Source organism: Mus caroli, chromosome 11 (genome assembly GCF_900094665.2).
Source record: "Mus caroli chromosome 11, CAROLI_EIJ_v1.1, whole genome shotgun sequence".
Lineage (NCBI taxonomy): Eukaryota > Metazoa > Chordata > Mammalia > Rodentia > Muridae > Mus > Mus caroli.
The window spans coordinates 89732391-89749475 of NC_034580.1; the positions used below are offsets into that span (position 1 = coordinate 89732391).

The following is a 17085-nucleotide window of genomic DNA, read 5'->3' on the forward strand; positions in this document are numbered from 1 at the left end:
GAACTCAGAAATCTGCCTGCCTCTGCCTCCCAAGTGCTGGGATTAAAGGTGTGCGCCACCACTGCCCGGCTAGTTTTACTCTCTCTTTTTTTTTTTCAGGTTATAGTTTCAAGTGTCTGATAATGGTTAATTATCTCTCTTTCTTTGCTTTTTTTGTTTGTTGTTTGTTTTTGTTCTTTTCTTTTAGACAGGGTGTCACTGTGTAGTCTCAGCTGTCCTGGACCTCACTATGTAGACTAGGTTGTCCTTAAACTCAGAGAGCTGCTTGCATCTGCCTCCAGAGTGCTGGGATGAAAGGCATGTGCACCAGGTCTGGCTAACTTCACATACTTTTCATCTTGTTTGGTTTGGTTTTGGTTTTTTCTTTTTTCTTTTCTTTTTTTAAAAAGATTTATTTATGTATATGAGTACACCATTGTTCAGACATACCAGAAGAGGACATCAGATCCCATTACAGATGTTTGTGAGCCACCATGTGGTCATGTGGTTGCTGGGAATTGAACTCAGGACCTCTGGAAGACCAGTTGGTGCTCTTAACCACTCCCATCTCCCTAGCCCTGGCTTTGGTTTTTCAAGATAAGGGGTCTCGGTGTAGCCCTGGCTATCATAGAACTTACTCTGTAGACCAGGCTGGCCTGAAATTCAGAGATCCATCTGCCTCTGCCTTCTGAATGCTGGGACTGAAGGTGTGCATTACCACCACCTGCTTTATTTAATTTATTTTGTTATTGCATTTATAATGACATGTGTGTGTGTGTGTGTGTGTGTGTGTGTGTGTGTGTATGTATGTATGCATGTGTATATGTATGGGTGTTCACATGCCAAGTACAAATGTGGTGGTCAGGGCACAACTCTCGGGCTGCTTTTCACTTTGTGGGTCCTAGGGTTTGGGATTCCATTGTTAGGGCTTAGAACATATGACTCTCCTGTCTCTGCCTCCTAAATCCTGGGATTGCAGGTATATAACACCATAGCTATTTTGACATTGTGTGTGTGTGTGTGTGTGTGGTCAGTGTCAGAGATGGAGGAGGGGGAGAGGGAGAGATAGATAGATAGATAGATAGATAGATAGATAGATAGATAGATAGGATGTCCTGGTGTGGAAAGTACTCTGTAGCTGAGAATGACTTTGAATTTCTAATCTTTTGTTAGAATTATAGACGTAAACCACCATGCCTGATAGAAACCTGATTTTTTTACACTAATTTTTGAGGTAACTTATTAACAATTTTTTTTTTTACATTTAGATTTGGGGGTGACCTTCCTATGTTACTTTTATGACCTTGAGTTCTTATTTCATAAAACAAGCTTCATTGAAAATAAGTACATTTAACTAAAAATAAATAATGATTATATAATGGAAATAATTTCTTTTCCCTTCAGAATAAGTAAGGGTGTTTATCTTGGAGGCTGTCTGGCAGCAAGAAAGCCTGTTATTTGGTGGTGCTAAGTTTTTAGACAATTGCTATATTCAAAATTCTATTTAAAGGGCTCTCCAACCTTTGTTGGCCTCCTGTGTCTTACTCCAGAGAGCAGCAGTCTCTGAGGAGTTTGCCTTTTCAAAGAACCCATTTGTTTTTATCTAGAACAGTAGGGCAAAACAGTCCCTATAAGCCATCTGGACGTAGAGGCATTTTGCTTCATCAGAGAGCTGATTCTTTTTGAGATCCTGACATAAGTTGGTATTGTCTACTACTTTTGTTTTAAAGCAGTGTCTAGTTGCTCCCAGGACATTTCTGTCTGAAGTTCCATCAATATTGTTGCTGGCCTGGGAGCTGTTAAGATGAAGAAGAGTATCTAGTGAGAATTTATTTATTACATATCGAGAATTCCCATTCACAGACTTTTACTGTCTGCTTAAAAGAGTGTATGACTCTTTCCGCCATCTTGGAGCCTGTGGAGGCCGGCTGGGAACAGGACTTCTAACAGCAAGTACGTCTGGAAGGCTGTGGTGCAAGGCCATTTTTGCTGGCTACAAGCGAGGTCTCCGGAACCAAAGAGAGCACACGGCTCTTCTTAAAATTGAAGGCGTTTATGCCGAGATGAAACGGAGTTCTACTTAGGCAAGAGATGTGCTTATGTGTATAAAGCAAAAAACAATACAGTGACTCCTGGAGGCAAACCAAACACAACCAGAGTGATCTGGGGAAAAGTAACCCGGGCCCACGGAAATAGCGGTATGGTTCGTGCCAAATTCCGAAGCAACCTTCCTGCAAAGGCCATTGGACACAGAATCCGTGTGATGCTGTACCCATCCCGGATTTAAACTAATGAAGAGTAAATAAATAAAAGTAGATTTGTGCTCTTGTAAAAAAAAAAAAAAAAAAAAAAAAAAGAGTGTATGAGAAAGACGGAGGTAGAGAGGAATAGGGAGAGGGATTTATGCTATAACATTTTGGAAGTATTCAACCAACTCTATTTATGGTGGGGGTGAATAGCCACAATTTCCAGAGGTGAAGTCATTTAGAATTAGGAAAACTGCATCTTTTAAAATCTTATTATTTTGATTAAAAAAAAAAAAGACCCACCATAATTTTGTTAGTTCTCCAACTTCACCATGATTGTTCTGATGCTACTAGCTAAGTATACTTCAGGGTGACCAACTCTATAAACATGCCAGTATAACGATAGTAAGTCATGTTAAATCAGTTATGAAGGCCCTTTATATAAGTATCCATTTAGGGTTGTTTCTTTTTAAATGTATCTCTGGTTGCCAGGTAAGGTAGTATATACCGATAATGCCAAGAGTCCAAAGGTGCCCGCAGGCAGATCATAAATTCCAGGACGGCCTGAACTACTACATAGTGAGCTCCTATTTCTAAACAACAAACAACAACAAAAGCTTGGATTACAGTAACTGTGCTAAAATCTTACTTTGCACACAAATGCTGTTATATACAAATTATAATAAACAGAACCACAGGGTTGGTGAGATGGCTTATCACTTGCTGCATAAGTCTTGTAATCTGAATTTGATCTCTATAATCTATGAAAAGGTAGAATTGATTCCACAACATTTTTGGGCCTCTGCATTTTGTGACATATCTGAACTCCCTCTCCAACACATCACACACATGTGCATGTACACACATGCACACACACCACCACCACCACCACCACCACCACCAATAATGTTTTAAAAAACAAAGCAGGTAGTATTTTTCCTAATGATTGACCATTAACCCAGAAAGGACTCTGAACAGTCTGGTTCATCTCTCCCTAGGGAGATTAAGTCACCACCCATCAGGTTACATAGACTGAAGAGAATTAGCATGAAATAGGGAGAGAAATTTTCCCACAGGAAAACTTTGTGTATAGACAGAAACAGTGTTTTCTGTAGTGATTGGAAAGCTTGAGTTAGGTGTGGTAGTTTGTTTTTAAAGTCCCAGCACTTGCAATGGTAAAGCAATAGAACTGCCTCAAATTTGAGGCCAGCTTGAACTATACAGTAGTTCTGTGTCATCAAGGGCTACACAATGAGTCTTGTCTCAAACAAACAAAATAAAAAATAAGAAAAGAAGAACTTTAAGGATTAATAAATAGTAAAGGATTAAATAATTGCACTTTAAAATTAATGAATGTTTTTTATTGTGCTTGTTGTGCTAGTTATAATAACCAAGATATAGAATCAGCCAAGATGCCTCTTCAGCAGTTGAAACAATAAAGAAAATGTATATATAATGCATATTATTATATTCAATATATATTATGCATATAAATATATGGGTATATTTTGTAGTTTTATTCAGCCATAAAGAAGAATAAGATTGTCATTTGCAATAAATTGTATAGAAGTGAAAATCATGTTAAGTGTAGTAAGATAGGCTCACAGAGACAAATACCTTGTTATACATGAAAATATAAGGGGGACTATGAGGAAAGAGGAAGAGATTCAGAGGGAGAGGAGATGGGGAAAGAAGGGATGGTAATAGGAGGAAGAAACTTAGAATCCCACATTCTCTGTGCAGCAGAATGTGGACTGACCTGCACATCTGCTGTTGTGGCAGGAAAGCAGGAGCGAAGTGCTGGGGAATTAGTGGGAGGACAGAGAAGGCTGTATTGGGTGAAACGTCATTCTCCCCTGCCCCAATTTTGTGGTTCTTTGGCTTTTTTGTTTTTGGTCAGTTCTGTGGAAAGTGCTCTACCATTGAACTATACTCCTCAGCTAGTAAATCATAAGGCTTCTCTTTGTAATGTATAAAGTGTTCTACGTAAAATTCAGCTTTTACTTTGAAACATTAGTTACTGATTTATTTGTATTACAAACATTTTAGAACCTGTCATCACTTTTTCTACTAGGGTTACATAAGTACATAAAACAATGCCCTTATGATGCCTGCATTGTGGCAAGGACAGGCACATAGTAAATATGATAAATTATTAAAATAGTCAGTATTTTAATATGGCTATTAAAATACTGGGTTATGGGGATAATTGCTCTGAAAAAGAGTAAGGAGGGAAGATAGGAGAATAAGGAAGGTCTCACTAGGAAGGTGATGTTTGAACAAAAGCATGAGGGCAAGTCAAGAGGGAGCAAGCCAATGGCTACCCAGGGGAGAGAATTTCAAATATCAGGAAATAAGTGCCAAGGATTACTCCTTAAGTCTCAGAGTACTATGGTCTCTCAAAAGGAGCTTGATATCAAACAAGTAGTAGGATGGTAGGAAAAGATTGTGTGGGTTCCAGGACATCCATTGTAAGGGCTGTGGTAGATAAAGTATTTGGTCTTGAGAAGAAGAGAAAAATCTGGATATTCTTTGAAAGGATTTTCTTAACTCTTTTGCATTTTAGAGGATCAGGGTGAAAGGGAAGATCATTTAGGAGGTGAATTCTATAACAAGAATTCATATAGTAGATATTGGTGGCACAGATCAGGTTGTGGTAGAGAGAATGAAAAGTGGTCAGATATGAGATAGATTTGCTGATAGATGTGATAAGAGCCATTAGAGAAGAGTCAAAGTTGATTCCAAAGTTTTAGACTTGGATACAGTCATTTAGTGAACCAGAGACCTGGAGAAGATCAGGTTTCAACAAGCTCAGTTTAAGGTGTTTATTAGAATCCAAATTATGTTGCCCAGAAAGTAGACTGTGGACATGCAAATTTGAAGTTCAGGTTTGGACTAGAGATAGAAAATTGGAAGTTGTCAGCATAGTTATTATCTCAAGTAATGGAAATAGTTGAGCTCACAAAGAGTGAATGAGGGGTGGGGAGATGGCTGCCTGGTCAAGAGGCTGCTGCATGAGAAGGGTAAGGATTTGAGTTTGAATCCTCGGAGCCCATGGAAGACCCAGGTAAGGAGTACAGGTTGGCAATTCCAGTGTTCCTATAGTGAGATGTGTTCCCACACAGGAGACTCACTGGAGACTTGTGGGCCAGCTCGCTGGTCACAAGCAGTAGTGACCAAAAAGACATCCTGACAATACCTGAAGTTGTCCTCTGACTTCCACAGGTACACATGCCCTCACACGTGATGGACACAAACACACACAAGCACACCCCTACAGAGTGAACAAGGAGGAAGCCAGTTGCTATGGCATTGTAATTTTATCTATTTGTGGGGGAGGCTGAGGCAGGGGGATTGTGAGCTTTAGGCTACTTTGACAACATAGTAAGGTCTTCCTTCAAAAAATAATTTAAAGGGCTATTAAGATAGCTAAGTGTGTATGGGATTGGGTGGAGGGCAGAGACTGGAGAGAAAGATGCCTCAGTGGTTAAGAGCACTGGCTGTTCTTCCAAAGGCCCTGGGTTCAATTCCCAGCACACACATGGCAGGCCATAGCTGTCTCTTAACTCCAATTCCAGGGGATCTGACACCCTCACACACACATACAAGCAGGCAGAACACTAATGAACATAAACTAAAAATAAATCATGAAAAAAAGATAGTGAAGAGCATAAAGGCATTGTTTCCTAGCAGTGCAAGCTGGGTATCTAAAGTCCATGTCTAAAACCCATCTAAAGTGTAAGGAGAGAACAGGTGCTCCAAGATTGTCTTCAGACCTCCAACATGCATGCAGTGAGGGACACGTGTGTGCAATACATGAATACATTTTTAAAAGTTTAACAAAGAAACAAACAAACAATAAAGAACTGAAAATGTGTTCAATGAAGGAGCACTTCAGTGTGAAAATTGAGGGCCAGCTAGTAAAGAGCGCCAAGAAAGAGCAACCAGAACTAGGAGGGAAACGAGGAAAGCCAGAGAGAAAAGAGAACACAGTTGGTAGATGCAGCTGATGTAATGATTAAGATGGAGACTAAGAGTTAATGGTTTCATTTAACCAGCCTTTTTAAAAAGTATATTTGGCCAGCCTGGTCTACACAGAGTGAGTTCCAGGACAGCTAGGGCTATACAGAGAAACCCTGCCTCAAAAAAAAATATATATATATATATTTGGTTGGTAGAAATATTCCTAGCCCAGGTTCTTTGTTGAATTTAAACCTACACCATTAGGTAATGCACACAATTACGTATTGCTGATCTTATTTATTTATCTATTTATCTATCTATCTATCTATCTATCTATCTATCTATCTATCTATCTATTTGGCAGCACTGGAAATAGAACCCCTGCTTCCTACATGCTAGGCAGGCACAAGCCCATTGAGCCGCATATACCCTGACTCCAGTATCACTTGTTAAATAATCACTCAGCAAATACTATTTTGTTATTCTTTTGTCTCTTCTGTACATACTATGGATTAAAGATTTGTTTTCAACTCAAAATGAATATGCAAGTATGCTAAAAGATTTAATTGTAGTGGGATATATATATATATATATATATATTCTCTTTGGAGAATGTAAAGTGATAACTTACTACTAAATTCCGCATTTGAGATTTTTGTTATAATATTAGAGAAGCTTAAATTAACCCAATTTTATGATTTTTTTTTTTTTTTTTTTTTGGTTTTTCGAGACAGGGTTTCTCTGTGTAGCCCTGGCCGTCCTGGAACTCACTTTGTAGACCAGGCTGGCCTCGAACTCAGAAATCCACCTGCCTCTGCCTCCCGAGTGCTGGGATTAAAGGCGTGCACCACCACGCCCGGCAATTTTATGATTTTTAAGATCTCTTAGATAATACTATATACCTAATATGTATTTAATATTTAATGTTTAATATTTAAATGTATATAATTAAAATTTTTTATTTTATGTATGATGGCATGCATGGGCAGGGCAAAGGAGTTTTAGTTTCAGGAGTCAGTTTTCTCCTTCTACCTTGCGGATCCTGAAAATCAAATTCAGGTCATTAGGCTTGGTGGCAAGCCTTCCTTTACTGAGCCATATTGTCAGCTCTTGCTTGTTGTCAGTTCTGTTGAGATTTTTGCATGCAAGTGTGTCTGTATACCACATGTGTGCCTGGTATCTTCGGAGTTTAGAAGAGGGTATCAGATCCCCAGGACTGAAGTTACAGAAGGATGTAAGCTACCATGTGGGTACTAGAACCAGAACTGGGGTCCTCTCGAAGAACAGCCAGTGCTCTTAACCTTGAGGCATCTCTCCAGCCCCTGTTTATTATTTTTGAAAAACAGGTATTGAAAAAAAAATATAAACTAGAGTTCATTTCAATAGTGAAAAATGTATATTCTTCTTTATTAGAAATTCATTGAATTTGAAGACTCTCAAGAACAGGAAAAAAAGGATTTACAGACGCGAGTGGAGTCTCTAGAATCTCAAACAAGACAACTTGAACTCAAAGCAAAAAACTATGCTGACCAGAGTAAGTAAAATGCTTTTCTCCTCATAAAAAAAAAGGTGAACTCCTACAGGGAGTGATTGGCCCTGCCATTTGACAGGTCTCCAAGTAATGCGCTTGGAGTTGTTATCACAGAATCGAGTGTGAGATCTGGGTGCTTGGAATAATATTAACTCCTTTTTCCTCCTATTGTACATGGCACCCCACACACAAAAAGAAATGGCTGAGCCAGAGATACCTGCTAGACTTAGTTCTTTAGTTGAGCTGTCAGCCTGTTTGTAGTTATGTATGCTGCCTTTGTTTCACAGATATATGTATGTGGAGCAGTTCTGACATTGGTGAAGTACACACAGTTCCATTGTTTCTGTATTGCTTTGAAATTTACCAATATAAGAAACTAGGCTTGAAGTGTGTATAAGAAGTGACATTGTGTTACTTTTTGATGAAAAGGTATAGGTAATTTAGGGTAACAAAAGTTCATTTTCCAGATTTGTTTTTTAAACTCTTTGAAAACGTTTTTAGGTTTATTTTTTATGTGTGCCAGTGTTTGCCTGCTCTCTGTGTGTGTGTGTGTGTGTGTGTGTACCGTGTGCATGCCTGGTGCCCTTCCTTGCTGGTCAGAAGAGGGCATCAGATTCCTTGGAACTGGAATTAGAGAAGGCTGTAAGGTATCAGGTGAGTGCTGGGAATCCAACTCTGGCAAGAGCAGCAAGGGCTCTGAATTGTGGTCATTTCCTCAACCCCCCTGCCCCAGGTTCATTTTTAATGCAATTACATGTTATTTCTGACTTTTAAAATTATTTAAAATCTCATGGATAATTTTGCCTTTTGGTAATGAAAATGGACAAATTCTAAAAAGTGAAATTTATAAAAAGAACTGGTAAAAATTATAAAAAGAATTGATGAGAAACTTCATGATCTCTTTTCTCTTTAAATTTAAATTAACTTTATTATTTTGGGTGGCAGGGCACATGTGGCATGGCGTCCATGTGGATGCCAGAGGACAACTTCTTACGTCACTCACTGGTTAGGGGGGTTATACCAACACCTGCTGTTGGGTTTTGGGTTTTTTTGTTTTTTTGGGTTTTTTTTTTTTGAGATGGGGTCTCATTATGTATATTGCTAGTCTGGTAGCAAGCATCGTCCTTCATAGTGTTGGATTTTAGTGTATGCCTCCTTACCCAGATGGGATAGCTGCTGTTAAGGAACTGCTAGTTGTCAGGGATAACTACCAACACTGGAAAGTGAACTGTATTTGAGAATGCAACTAAGTGCATCCTCTAGAACTCTAGAAGGTCCAACTTGAGCTAAATGCAAAACAGTAGCAATTTGGAGCTCAAACACTAGAATTCAAGAATTCACAGGCTGTTTAGCAGATAGGGACTTTCAGTAGATTTTTGGTTACAGAAGCTAATGAGCAAAACAATAACAATGAGCTGTATCCTATGACTTTGTTTTTATGCTTGATGATACATAAGAGTTATGCAGCTTCTTTTTGCTAATTAAGAAATGGGTGGTTTCTCTCATTTTTGCTGTAGACTGTCCTATAAAAGTCTGAGCACTTGGAGAGCTTGTGAGGGAGATGCTTGTAAGTTGAGCATCATCTTATAATCAAGTAAGAAAATTTAGCCTTTTTTTTTTTTTTTTTTTGAGACATTCTTACTTTGTAGCCCAGGTTTCTGGAACTCATGTAGTTCATGCTGGCTTTGAACTCACAGCAGCCCTTTCAGCCTCCCAAGTGCTGAGAATACAGATGTGAGCTATGCTCAAGAAAATGTGGTTATTGAAGATAATATTTTAATCCTAAATTGATACTACTTTCATATCAAGGATTATATAGTGTCTTAGTTTAGGTTTTATTGGTATGAAGATCCACCATGACTAAGGCAACTCTTACAATCTTACAAGGACACTGGCTTTCAGTTTCAGAGATTCAGTCCATTATCATCATGGCAGGAAGTGTGGTGACATCCTGGCAGATATGGTGCTGGAGAAGGAGCTGACAGTTCTGCATCTGGATCCCACTGTAGCCAGGAGAGACTGTCTCTTCTGTGCTGGGCAGAGCTTGAGCACTAGGAGCCCTCCAAGCCCGCCTAACAGTGACACACTTCCTCCAACAAGGACACACCTAATAGTGCCACTTCTCATGGGCCAAGCATATTCAAACCACCACACACATAAAGACATATCATAAAGACATATCATAAAGAATTACACATAAAGACATATCAGAAACAAACAAATGTTCATTATTTTGCTGAGTGGTGCTGGTGCACACTTTTAATCCTAGCACTCAGGAGTCAGAGGCAGGTGAATCTTCAAGAGTTCGAGGCCAGCCTAGTCTACAGAGCAAGTGCCAGGGCTGTTACACAGAAAAATTCTGTCTCAAAAAATCAAAAAGCAACAACATTTTTTTTTAAGTTTTAATGACCCTTTTTCCTCTACAAAGTACTGTTTTCAATAAAACTTTCTTTTTGACTTGAAAAATAATTGCTTATCTAAAAATCTTTTTAGACATAAAGTGATCTGTTTCTGTTGTAAGAAACTTGAGCAAAGCTCGTTTTATACTTAAAGTTGCATTAACTGTTTATTTTTATGTGTGTCCCTGAGTACCTACATATGTGTATGTGCACCGCCTTTGTTCCTGGTGCCTGAGGAGGGTGTCAGATAACTGCAGCCATGTAGGTGCTAAGAACCAGCCTTACTCCTCTACAAGAACAGCAGGTGCTCTTAACCTTTGAACTGAAATCAAATTTTTTATTTGATAATTTGTTTCACATTGAGAGGAGCTATTGTTACTTTTCCTGCAAAAGGTAGCTCCAGCGGGTAACTCCCCTGACCCCCCCACCTTAGATACATCATTAGCCTTTTTAATCACTAAAAACAAACAAACAAACAAACAAAAAAACTGTTTTTCTTCTTTATAATGAATGGAAACAGAGCATACTTTGTTTGGTTTTTTGGTTTTCAAGACAGGGTTTCTCTGTGTAGCTCTGGCTGTCCTGGAACTCTCTGTGTAGAGTAGGTTGGCCTCAAACTCAGAAATATACCTGCTTCTGACTCCCAAGTGCTGGGACTAAACATGTATGTCACCACTGCCTGGCGTAGGTTTGTTTTCTAGGTTAGTGAATCACACTCAGTGAATTGTCATGTTCTATGAAATCTATTCTCATTTCTCTTTTCAGGAGTATTGATTATCATATTTTCATTTTAAGTCCAAAGTTTTGTTTTCTTTTTTTTTTTTTTTTTTTGAGACAAGGTTTCTCTGTGTAGCCCTAGCTGTCCTGGAACTCACTTTGTAGACTAAGCTGGCCTTGAACTCACAGATACTCCTGCCTGTACCTCCAGAGTGGTGGGATTAAAGGCATGGGTCACTATGCCTGGCTATTCTTATTTTTTCAGAAATATCTTGACCTTTTTTTGGTGGGGGGAAGGGGGACTTTATTGGCTTTACCTCCCCCAGATTTCCTAAATGAATTAATGAATTTCCTGTCAATTTTTTTTTTAATCTACTTACACATGTCTCTGGAGACTGAAGGATTATCTTGTGTGACATCCTGCTGCTCATGTCATTTGAGACAGAGTTATTGACTTGGAGCTGACTAATTAGCCAGAAAGCCCCAAGGAGCCTTCTGTTTCTGCCTCTCCAGTGCTGGAATTATAAGCATATCTTCATGCCCAGCACTTGAACTCAGGCATTCAAGTTTGCAAAGCACGGACTTTACTGCACTTGAACTCAGGCATTCAAGTTTGCAAAGCACGGACTTTACTGAGTTGTCTCCCCAGCCTTTATTTAGTTCCTTAATTAAAATGAGAGAGAGAGAGAGAGAGAGAGAGAGAGAGAGAGAGAGAGAGAGAGAGAGAAAGAAGAAGAAGAAGGAGGAGGAGGAGGAGGAGGAGGAGGAGAAAGAAAGGTGTTTGTTGCACATGTGTGGAGGTCAGAGGACAAGTTTGTGGAGTCAGATCTCTCTTTCCAAACCTATGGATACTGAAGATCAAACTCACATCATCAGGTGTGGGTGGCAAGTACTTTACCACCTGAGCCATTTCACTGGATCAGCCTCGTCATTGAAAATCATTATTTATTTTACTTAAATATGTGTATATGTGTGGGTGTGACTATGCCCATATGCTGTGACATGCATGTAGAAGTCAGAGATAACTTCCTGGAGTTGGTACTCTCCTGTCATGTGGACCCTAGGAATTGACTCAGACTCGGCAGCATACATCTTTACCTGCTAAGCTGGCTCTAGCTCCAGACCCCTTAATTAAAAAAAAAAAAAAAATGGTGGCAAGAGTCGTTATTAGTATCATTGGTCCCTATATTTTTGGGAATCCAGGCCTGGAAACAAGAGGGTTTTGTTTTGTTGTGTTGTTGTTATTGTTGTTGTTTGGTTTTTAGTTTGGTGGGGCCCTTTTGTTTTGGGCTTGTTTTGTTTTCAATTTTGTTTTTTCAAGACAGGGTTTCTCTGTGTAGTCCTAGCTGTCTTGGAACTAGCACTGTAGACCAGGCTGGCCAATAAATAACAGAGATCAACCTGCCTCTGCCTCCCAATTGCTGGGATTAAAGGCATGGACCTCCACTGGTGGAATAAGAGCTTTATAAGAGATGAAATTAAATTTCTGCAGACTATGTCACACTTTGCTTTATTTTGTTTATTTGCACAGGCTCTAGAGAGAGAATCAGTGCTGGCCTCAGCCTCCATCCCTCTAGCCTCAGCCTCAGCCTCAGCCTCAGCCTCAGCCTCCTGAATGCTTAGATCAGAGCTGTGCAGTACTACATTGGTTTCCATTTCTAAGGTTTTTGTCTGTACAGTGGAGAGTCTAGTTGCAAATTACTGAGTTTGTCAGTCTTGGTTGATTCGTTTCAAAGTATACATTCTTTTTAAAGCAGTCTTTAGAAGTACAAGTTCTTCTTTGAAGACCATTTCTTATTTTAAAAGGGGAAATTTTGGTTGTGTTTTTCTACATGAAAGCAAGAAAAGGTAAAGAAATAGGAACTGAATTTAAAGAGTATTCTTCACAGCTTACTGGTTTTTTAAACAGTTACTTGGGTTGAGGGGTGTACATGTGTGCTGCAGTGCATATGAGGTAGTCAGGAGAAAGCATGTATGGATGCTCACTCTCCATCTTACCTTGTGAGGCCTGGGAATTGAAAGCAGGCCATCAGGAAATGGTGGAAATCAGTTGTGCCAACTGAGCTACCTCACCAGCCCCTTCCCAGCTTTCGGTAGTGAGTGGGTTTTATCAGATAGCAATATGGCTTAACTATGTTGAGAAGCTAAGTCTATTAAAAATTTTGTCACAATTTTGTGGTAATGTTTGAGTTTAGAGATTTCTGGTTGTTCTTCTCTCAGACTTTGAACTAACATGAAATATCTTTGATTTATTCAATGTAAGCAAAGCATTTAAAAAAACTTTACATTCTTTTCCAAACGAAACAGTGATAGTCCTGCTAATTAATATCTCACGATTCTTTAAGAAGAATCTAAAATAGATATGATGTTTTGTAAGAAATATGTAAATTGAAGAAGTCCAGTTTGGAACTTTACAGCTAATCAATTTTGCCAATCATATTGTGATAGTAACTTTTTCTAAATCAGAAAATACCTTCTACATTCATTATTTCTGTTTTATCTTGTTTTATATTTATATTCTGTTTCTATTTTATCTTATAAGTCACATATTGATAAGTAAATATATCTATATAAATATATAAGTAAATATTAAGTAAATATAGATAATTAAGCATAGTTAAAGATGAACTACAATATGTTTAGCATTCTACAGTGGATATGTTCTAGTTATAGCACAGAAGAGTAAGATAAGGCCTTTGTGATCAAAGAATTCATACTTTGAGAAGGTAGGAGGAAAGAAGGTTAGGGTCATTGCCGACTAGTTATTTCATTTGTTTTTACAACACTTAGCTTTGTACCTTACGTATTTCACCATTGTATAACCTTTATTTATTTTATATGTATTATAGTATACATTATATATATATATATAATACATATAAGATAAATACATATATACGTGTATTTATCTTAATTTGTATTTGCTATTGGGCAAACAGCATACATTTGGTTGTTAAAGGACAACTGTGTTAAATGAGTTCTCTCCTTGCAACCTTTACATGGGTCCTGGGGATCCAACTCAGTTGCTAGGCTAACCAAGGAGATATCTTTACCCTCAAGATATTTTGGCAATCCTGATGGGTTTTTAAAAGTTTTAAAAATTATCCTTATTTAGCATGTGTGCACGTGGAGGTCATAGAACAGCTTGGAAGAGTTACTTCTTCCTCCCACACTGGGGCTGGGCTCCAGGGATTTAACTCAGAGGTCATCAGGCCTGGCAAAGCCAGTGCCTTTACCCACTGAGCCGTCTCATTAATTGTTCAAATGCGTGGATACTTTGAACGACTAGAAGCTGTGCCATCTATTAGTAATTCTTGTTTCTCCTAAAGAGCTATGCGTCTCCCCTCTATTGAGAATTATTTAATAGCCATTTCTTTTTTCTTTTATCTTTTTGAGTCATGGTCTTTTATGTAGTCCAGGCTGGTTTCAGACTTAGAAATTTGCTTTCTAAGTGCTGTCAATGGACTCTCTCTCTCTCTCTCTCTCCCTCCCTCCCTCTCTCCCTCCCTCCCTCCCTCCCTCCCTTCCTCCCCCTCCCCTCCTTCTTCCCTCTCCCTTCCTCCCCCTCCCTCTCTCCCTCCCTTTCTTCCTTCCTTCTTTCCTAAACTTTGGCTGTTGAGAGGCAAATGTTATAATAATATTTTGACTTGATTATCACATTTATATTTTGTAGACCAAATCTAGTAACAATATTGAATACTATTTCAAATCCTTCATTGAATAAAAGGATGACTCAAGCTGCAAATAGTCTGGTATAAAGTAAGAGCATGAAAATCAGGAGTTCAGGACTAGTCTGGTCTACAGAGAGAGTTCAGGGCCATTCTGGGCTCTGTGAAACACTGTTGAGAAAGAAGGGGGAGGGAGGGAAGGAGGGAGGGAGGGAGGGAGGGAGAGAGAGAGAGAGAGAGAGAGAGAGAGAGAGAGAGAGAGAGAATGAATTTAAATAAATACAACAATCAAGGTAAAGGAAAATGTGCCCGGTAGGACTTTTAGTTCACTGGTTGGGAGCCTTACAGGGGCATCAGAACAGCAAAACCCAAAGCTTCCTTTATCACCTGGCTGGCTGATTGGTTGGACATTTTTTTTCTAGTATAATGAAGCGTATTATACTAAATACTGTTTCACATCTATAGTTTCCCCTCTTGTCGTAATCTTCTTAGAATATATTTAAGGACGCTGATCAAGGAATATGAACATTTTTTAGTACTTCATAGTATCTGTGTGCTATCATAGTTTCTGATTTTGGACATTTGTTAACAATATATTAGCACTCAGAGTAGATGCAAACTTCTTGTTAGGCTGCCTGCTCGGGAACTGATTGCCCTCCGCTCAGCTCCTGAGTTTACAGGACTTCCCTAAGGTAGGCTGTTAATTCCTTTGGGATGACAAAAACAGAGATTTAGTGTGCCTATCTATCTATCTATCTATCTATCTATCTATCTATCTATCTAATCTAGCTGGATATCTATTTATATACTTTGGTGTTTTGCATGCATGTATGTCTTTGTAAGGGTGTTGGATTCCCTAGAACTGGAGTTACAGACATTTGTGAGCTGCTGTGTGGTTGCTGGAAATTGAACCAGGGTCCTCTGAAAGAACAGCCAGTGCTCTTAACCTTTGAACCATCTCACTAGCCCCAAGATGGCATTTGTTAGCATTGGTTTTTAAGCTGTTTGAAAACTGTTCTTTAACTCTACCTTGCTTTCTTTGAGTGGAAATCCTTTGTTTTGTTTAATATTAATTCCAAGTTGGTGGATGTTTGCCTGCATGTATGCCTATTACCACTTGTGTGCCTAGTGCCAGAGGAGGTCATAAGAGATGATCAGATCTCTTGGAACTGGAGTTACAGATGGTTGTGAGCTGCCATGTATCCACTAGAAGAACAGTCAGTGTTTTATTCGCTGAACCATCTCTCCAGCTTTATTTTTTGAGACAGAATATCCCCTATGTGAACCATACTAGACTTGAACTCAGAGAAATCTGTCTGCTTCTACCTCCCCAGTGCTGGGATAAAGGGCTTATGCTACTATGCTTGCCTTGAAAATTCATTTTTAAAAATTAAGTGGAAAAATTTGAAGACTAAAAACATGCATTAGAAACTGTTTTGATCTTTCTACCCTTTCTATACCTCACTGAGACATTCATTTACCTTTTCAATTTGATAGAAAGATCTTAGTCTAGTAAAATGCTCTAAGCCTTCATCTTGAAACTTTGTTATTAGAAGAAAACTACCTCACTTCTTTTTCAAAGGAATTAGTTACCTTATTAGTTGGGAACTATGGAAAAGTAGTATAGTCATTAACACACTGTGTTTTAAAAGAATAAATGGGGCTGGAGAGATGGTTCAGCAGTTAAGAGCACTGACTGCTCTTCTGAACGTCCTGAGTTCAAATCCCAGCAACCACACAGTGTTTCACAACCATCCATAATGAGATCCGACACCCTCTTCTGGTGCATCTGAAGACAGCTACAGTGTACTCAGATAAAAAATAATAAATAAATCTTTAGGCCAGATTAAGCGGGGTTGACTGAAGCGAGCAGAATTCAAATTCCCAGCAACCACATGATGGCTCACAACCATCAGTACAGCTACAGTGTACTCATATATACATAAAATAAATAAATAAAATAAATCTTTTTTAAAAAATAAAATAAAATAATAAATGGCAGACCTTCCAACGCAAGATCTGTTAATCAGTTGATTGATGGTTGAGAATTTTCACACCTCAGAAGGAAGAGAGATAGTTTTAAGTTTACCAGGTCTGTTTTCATGCTTAAACCTTCTTTGGTGTTTTGCTGTGTTTTTCAGTAAATGTTATTATTTTGAGAGGAGGGCAGGGATGTTGCTGGGTGGTAACTTGTTTACACCATGTAAGACAGACCTTAGCTTCAGTCTCCAGCACTGCAAAGAAATCTGAAAAAGCTTGAATACTACTGTAATAAATCATTTACCCATTTTAGTTCTACCTTGTCAATAGAAAAATCTCTTCTACATAATTTTTTAGAGCAATAAAGTTAGATATCTGATGATTTGTGGATTTTTTTTTTAAAACCTACGGTTTGTTTTTTTTTTAAAGGTCGCTTTAGAAGTTTCAGATTTGTATTTTCTTACTGAAAAAAAAAAAAGACCTTGGAATTAACTGCACAGAAGGTTATTTTTAATTCATTTTAATTTGAGTCTAGTTCTTTTAGGTTTGGAAATCTGTGTATTTAATAAACTTTTCTTGAGGGATTCTTTTTTTTTTTTTTT

The 17085-nt window shown here is 38.5% G+C and overlaps 1 protein-coding gene and 1 pseudogene across 9 annotated transcripts in view; both read left to right on the top strand.

Annotated features, from left to right (window-relative positions):
• LOC110306213 overlaps nt 1-2300 on the top strand; it is a 14927-nt pseudogene extending 12627 nt beyond the window's left edge.
• Nucleotides 1-17085, top strand: part of Spag9 (sperm associated antigen 9) — a 129084-nt gene that overhangs the window by 13470 nt on the left and 98529 nt on the right. For 8 of the 9 annotated variants that reach the window (XM_029483614.1, XM_029483616.1, XM_029483615.1 and 5 more), the window contains exon 2: nt 7602-7722. In XM_029483614.1, the coding sequence (XP_029339474.1) occupies nt 7602-7722 (121 nt within the window). Of the gene's footprint in view, nt 1-7601; nt 7723-17085 lie in introns of those variants that run through there. The other variant, XM_021175545.2, reaches the window with a different exon arrangement.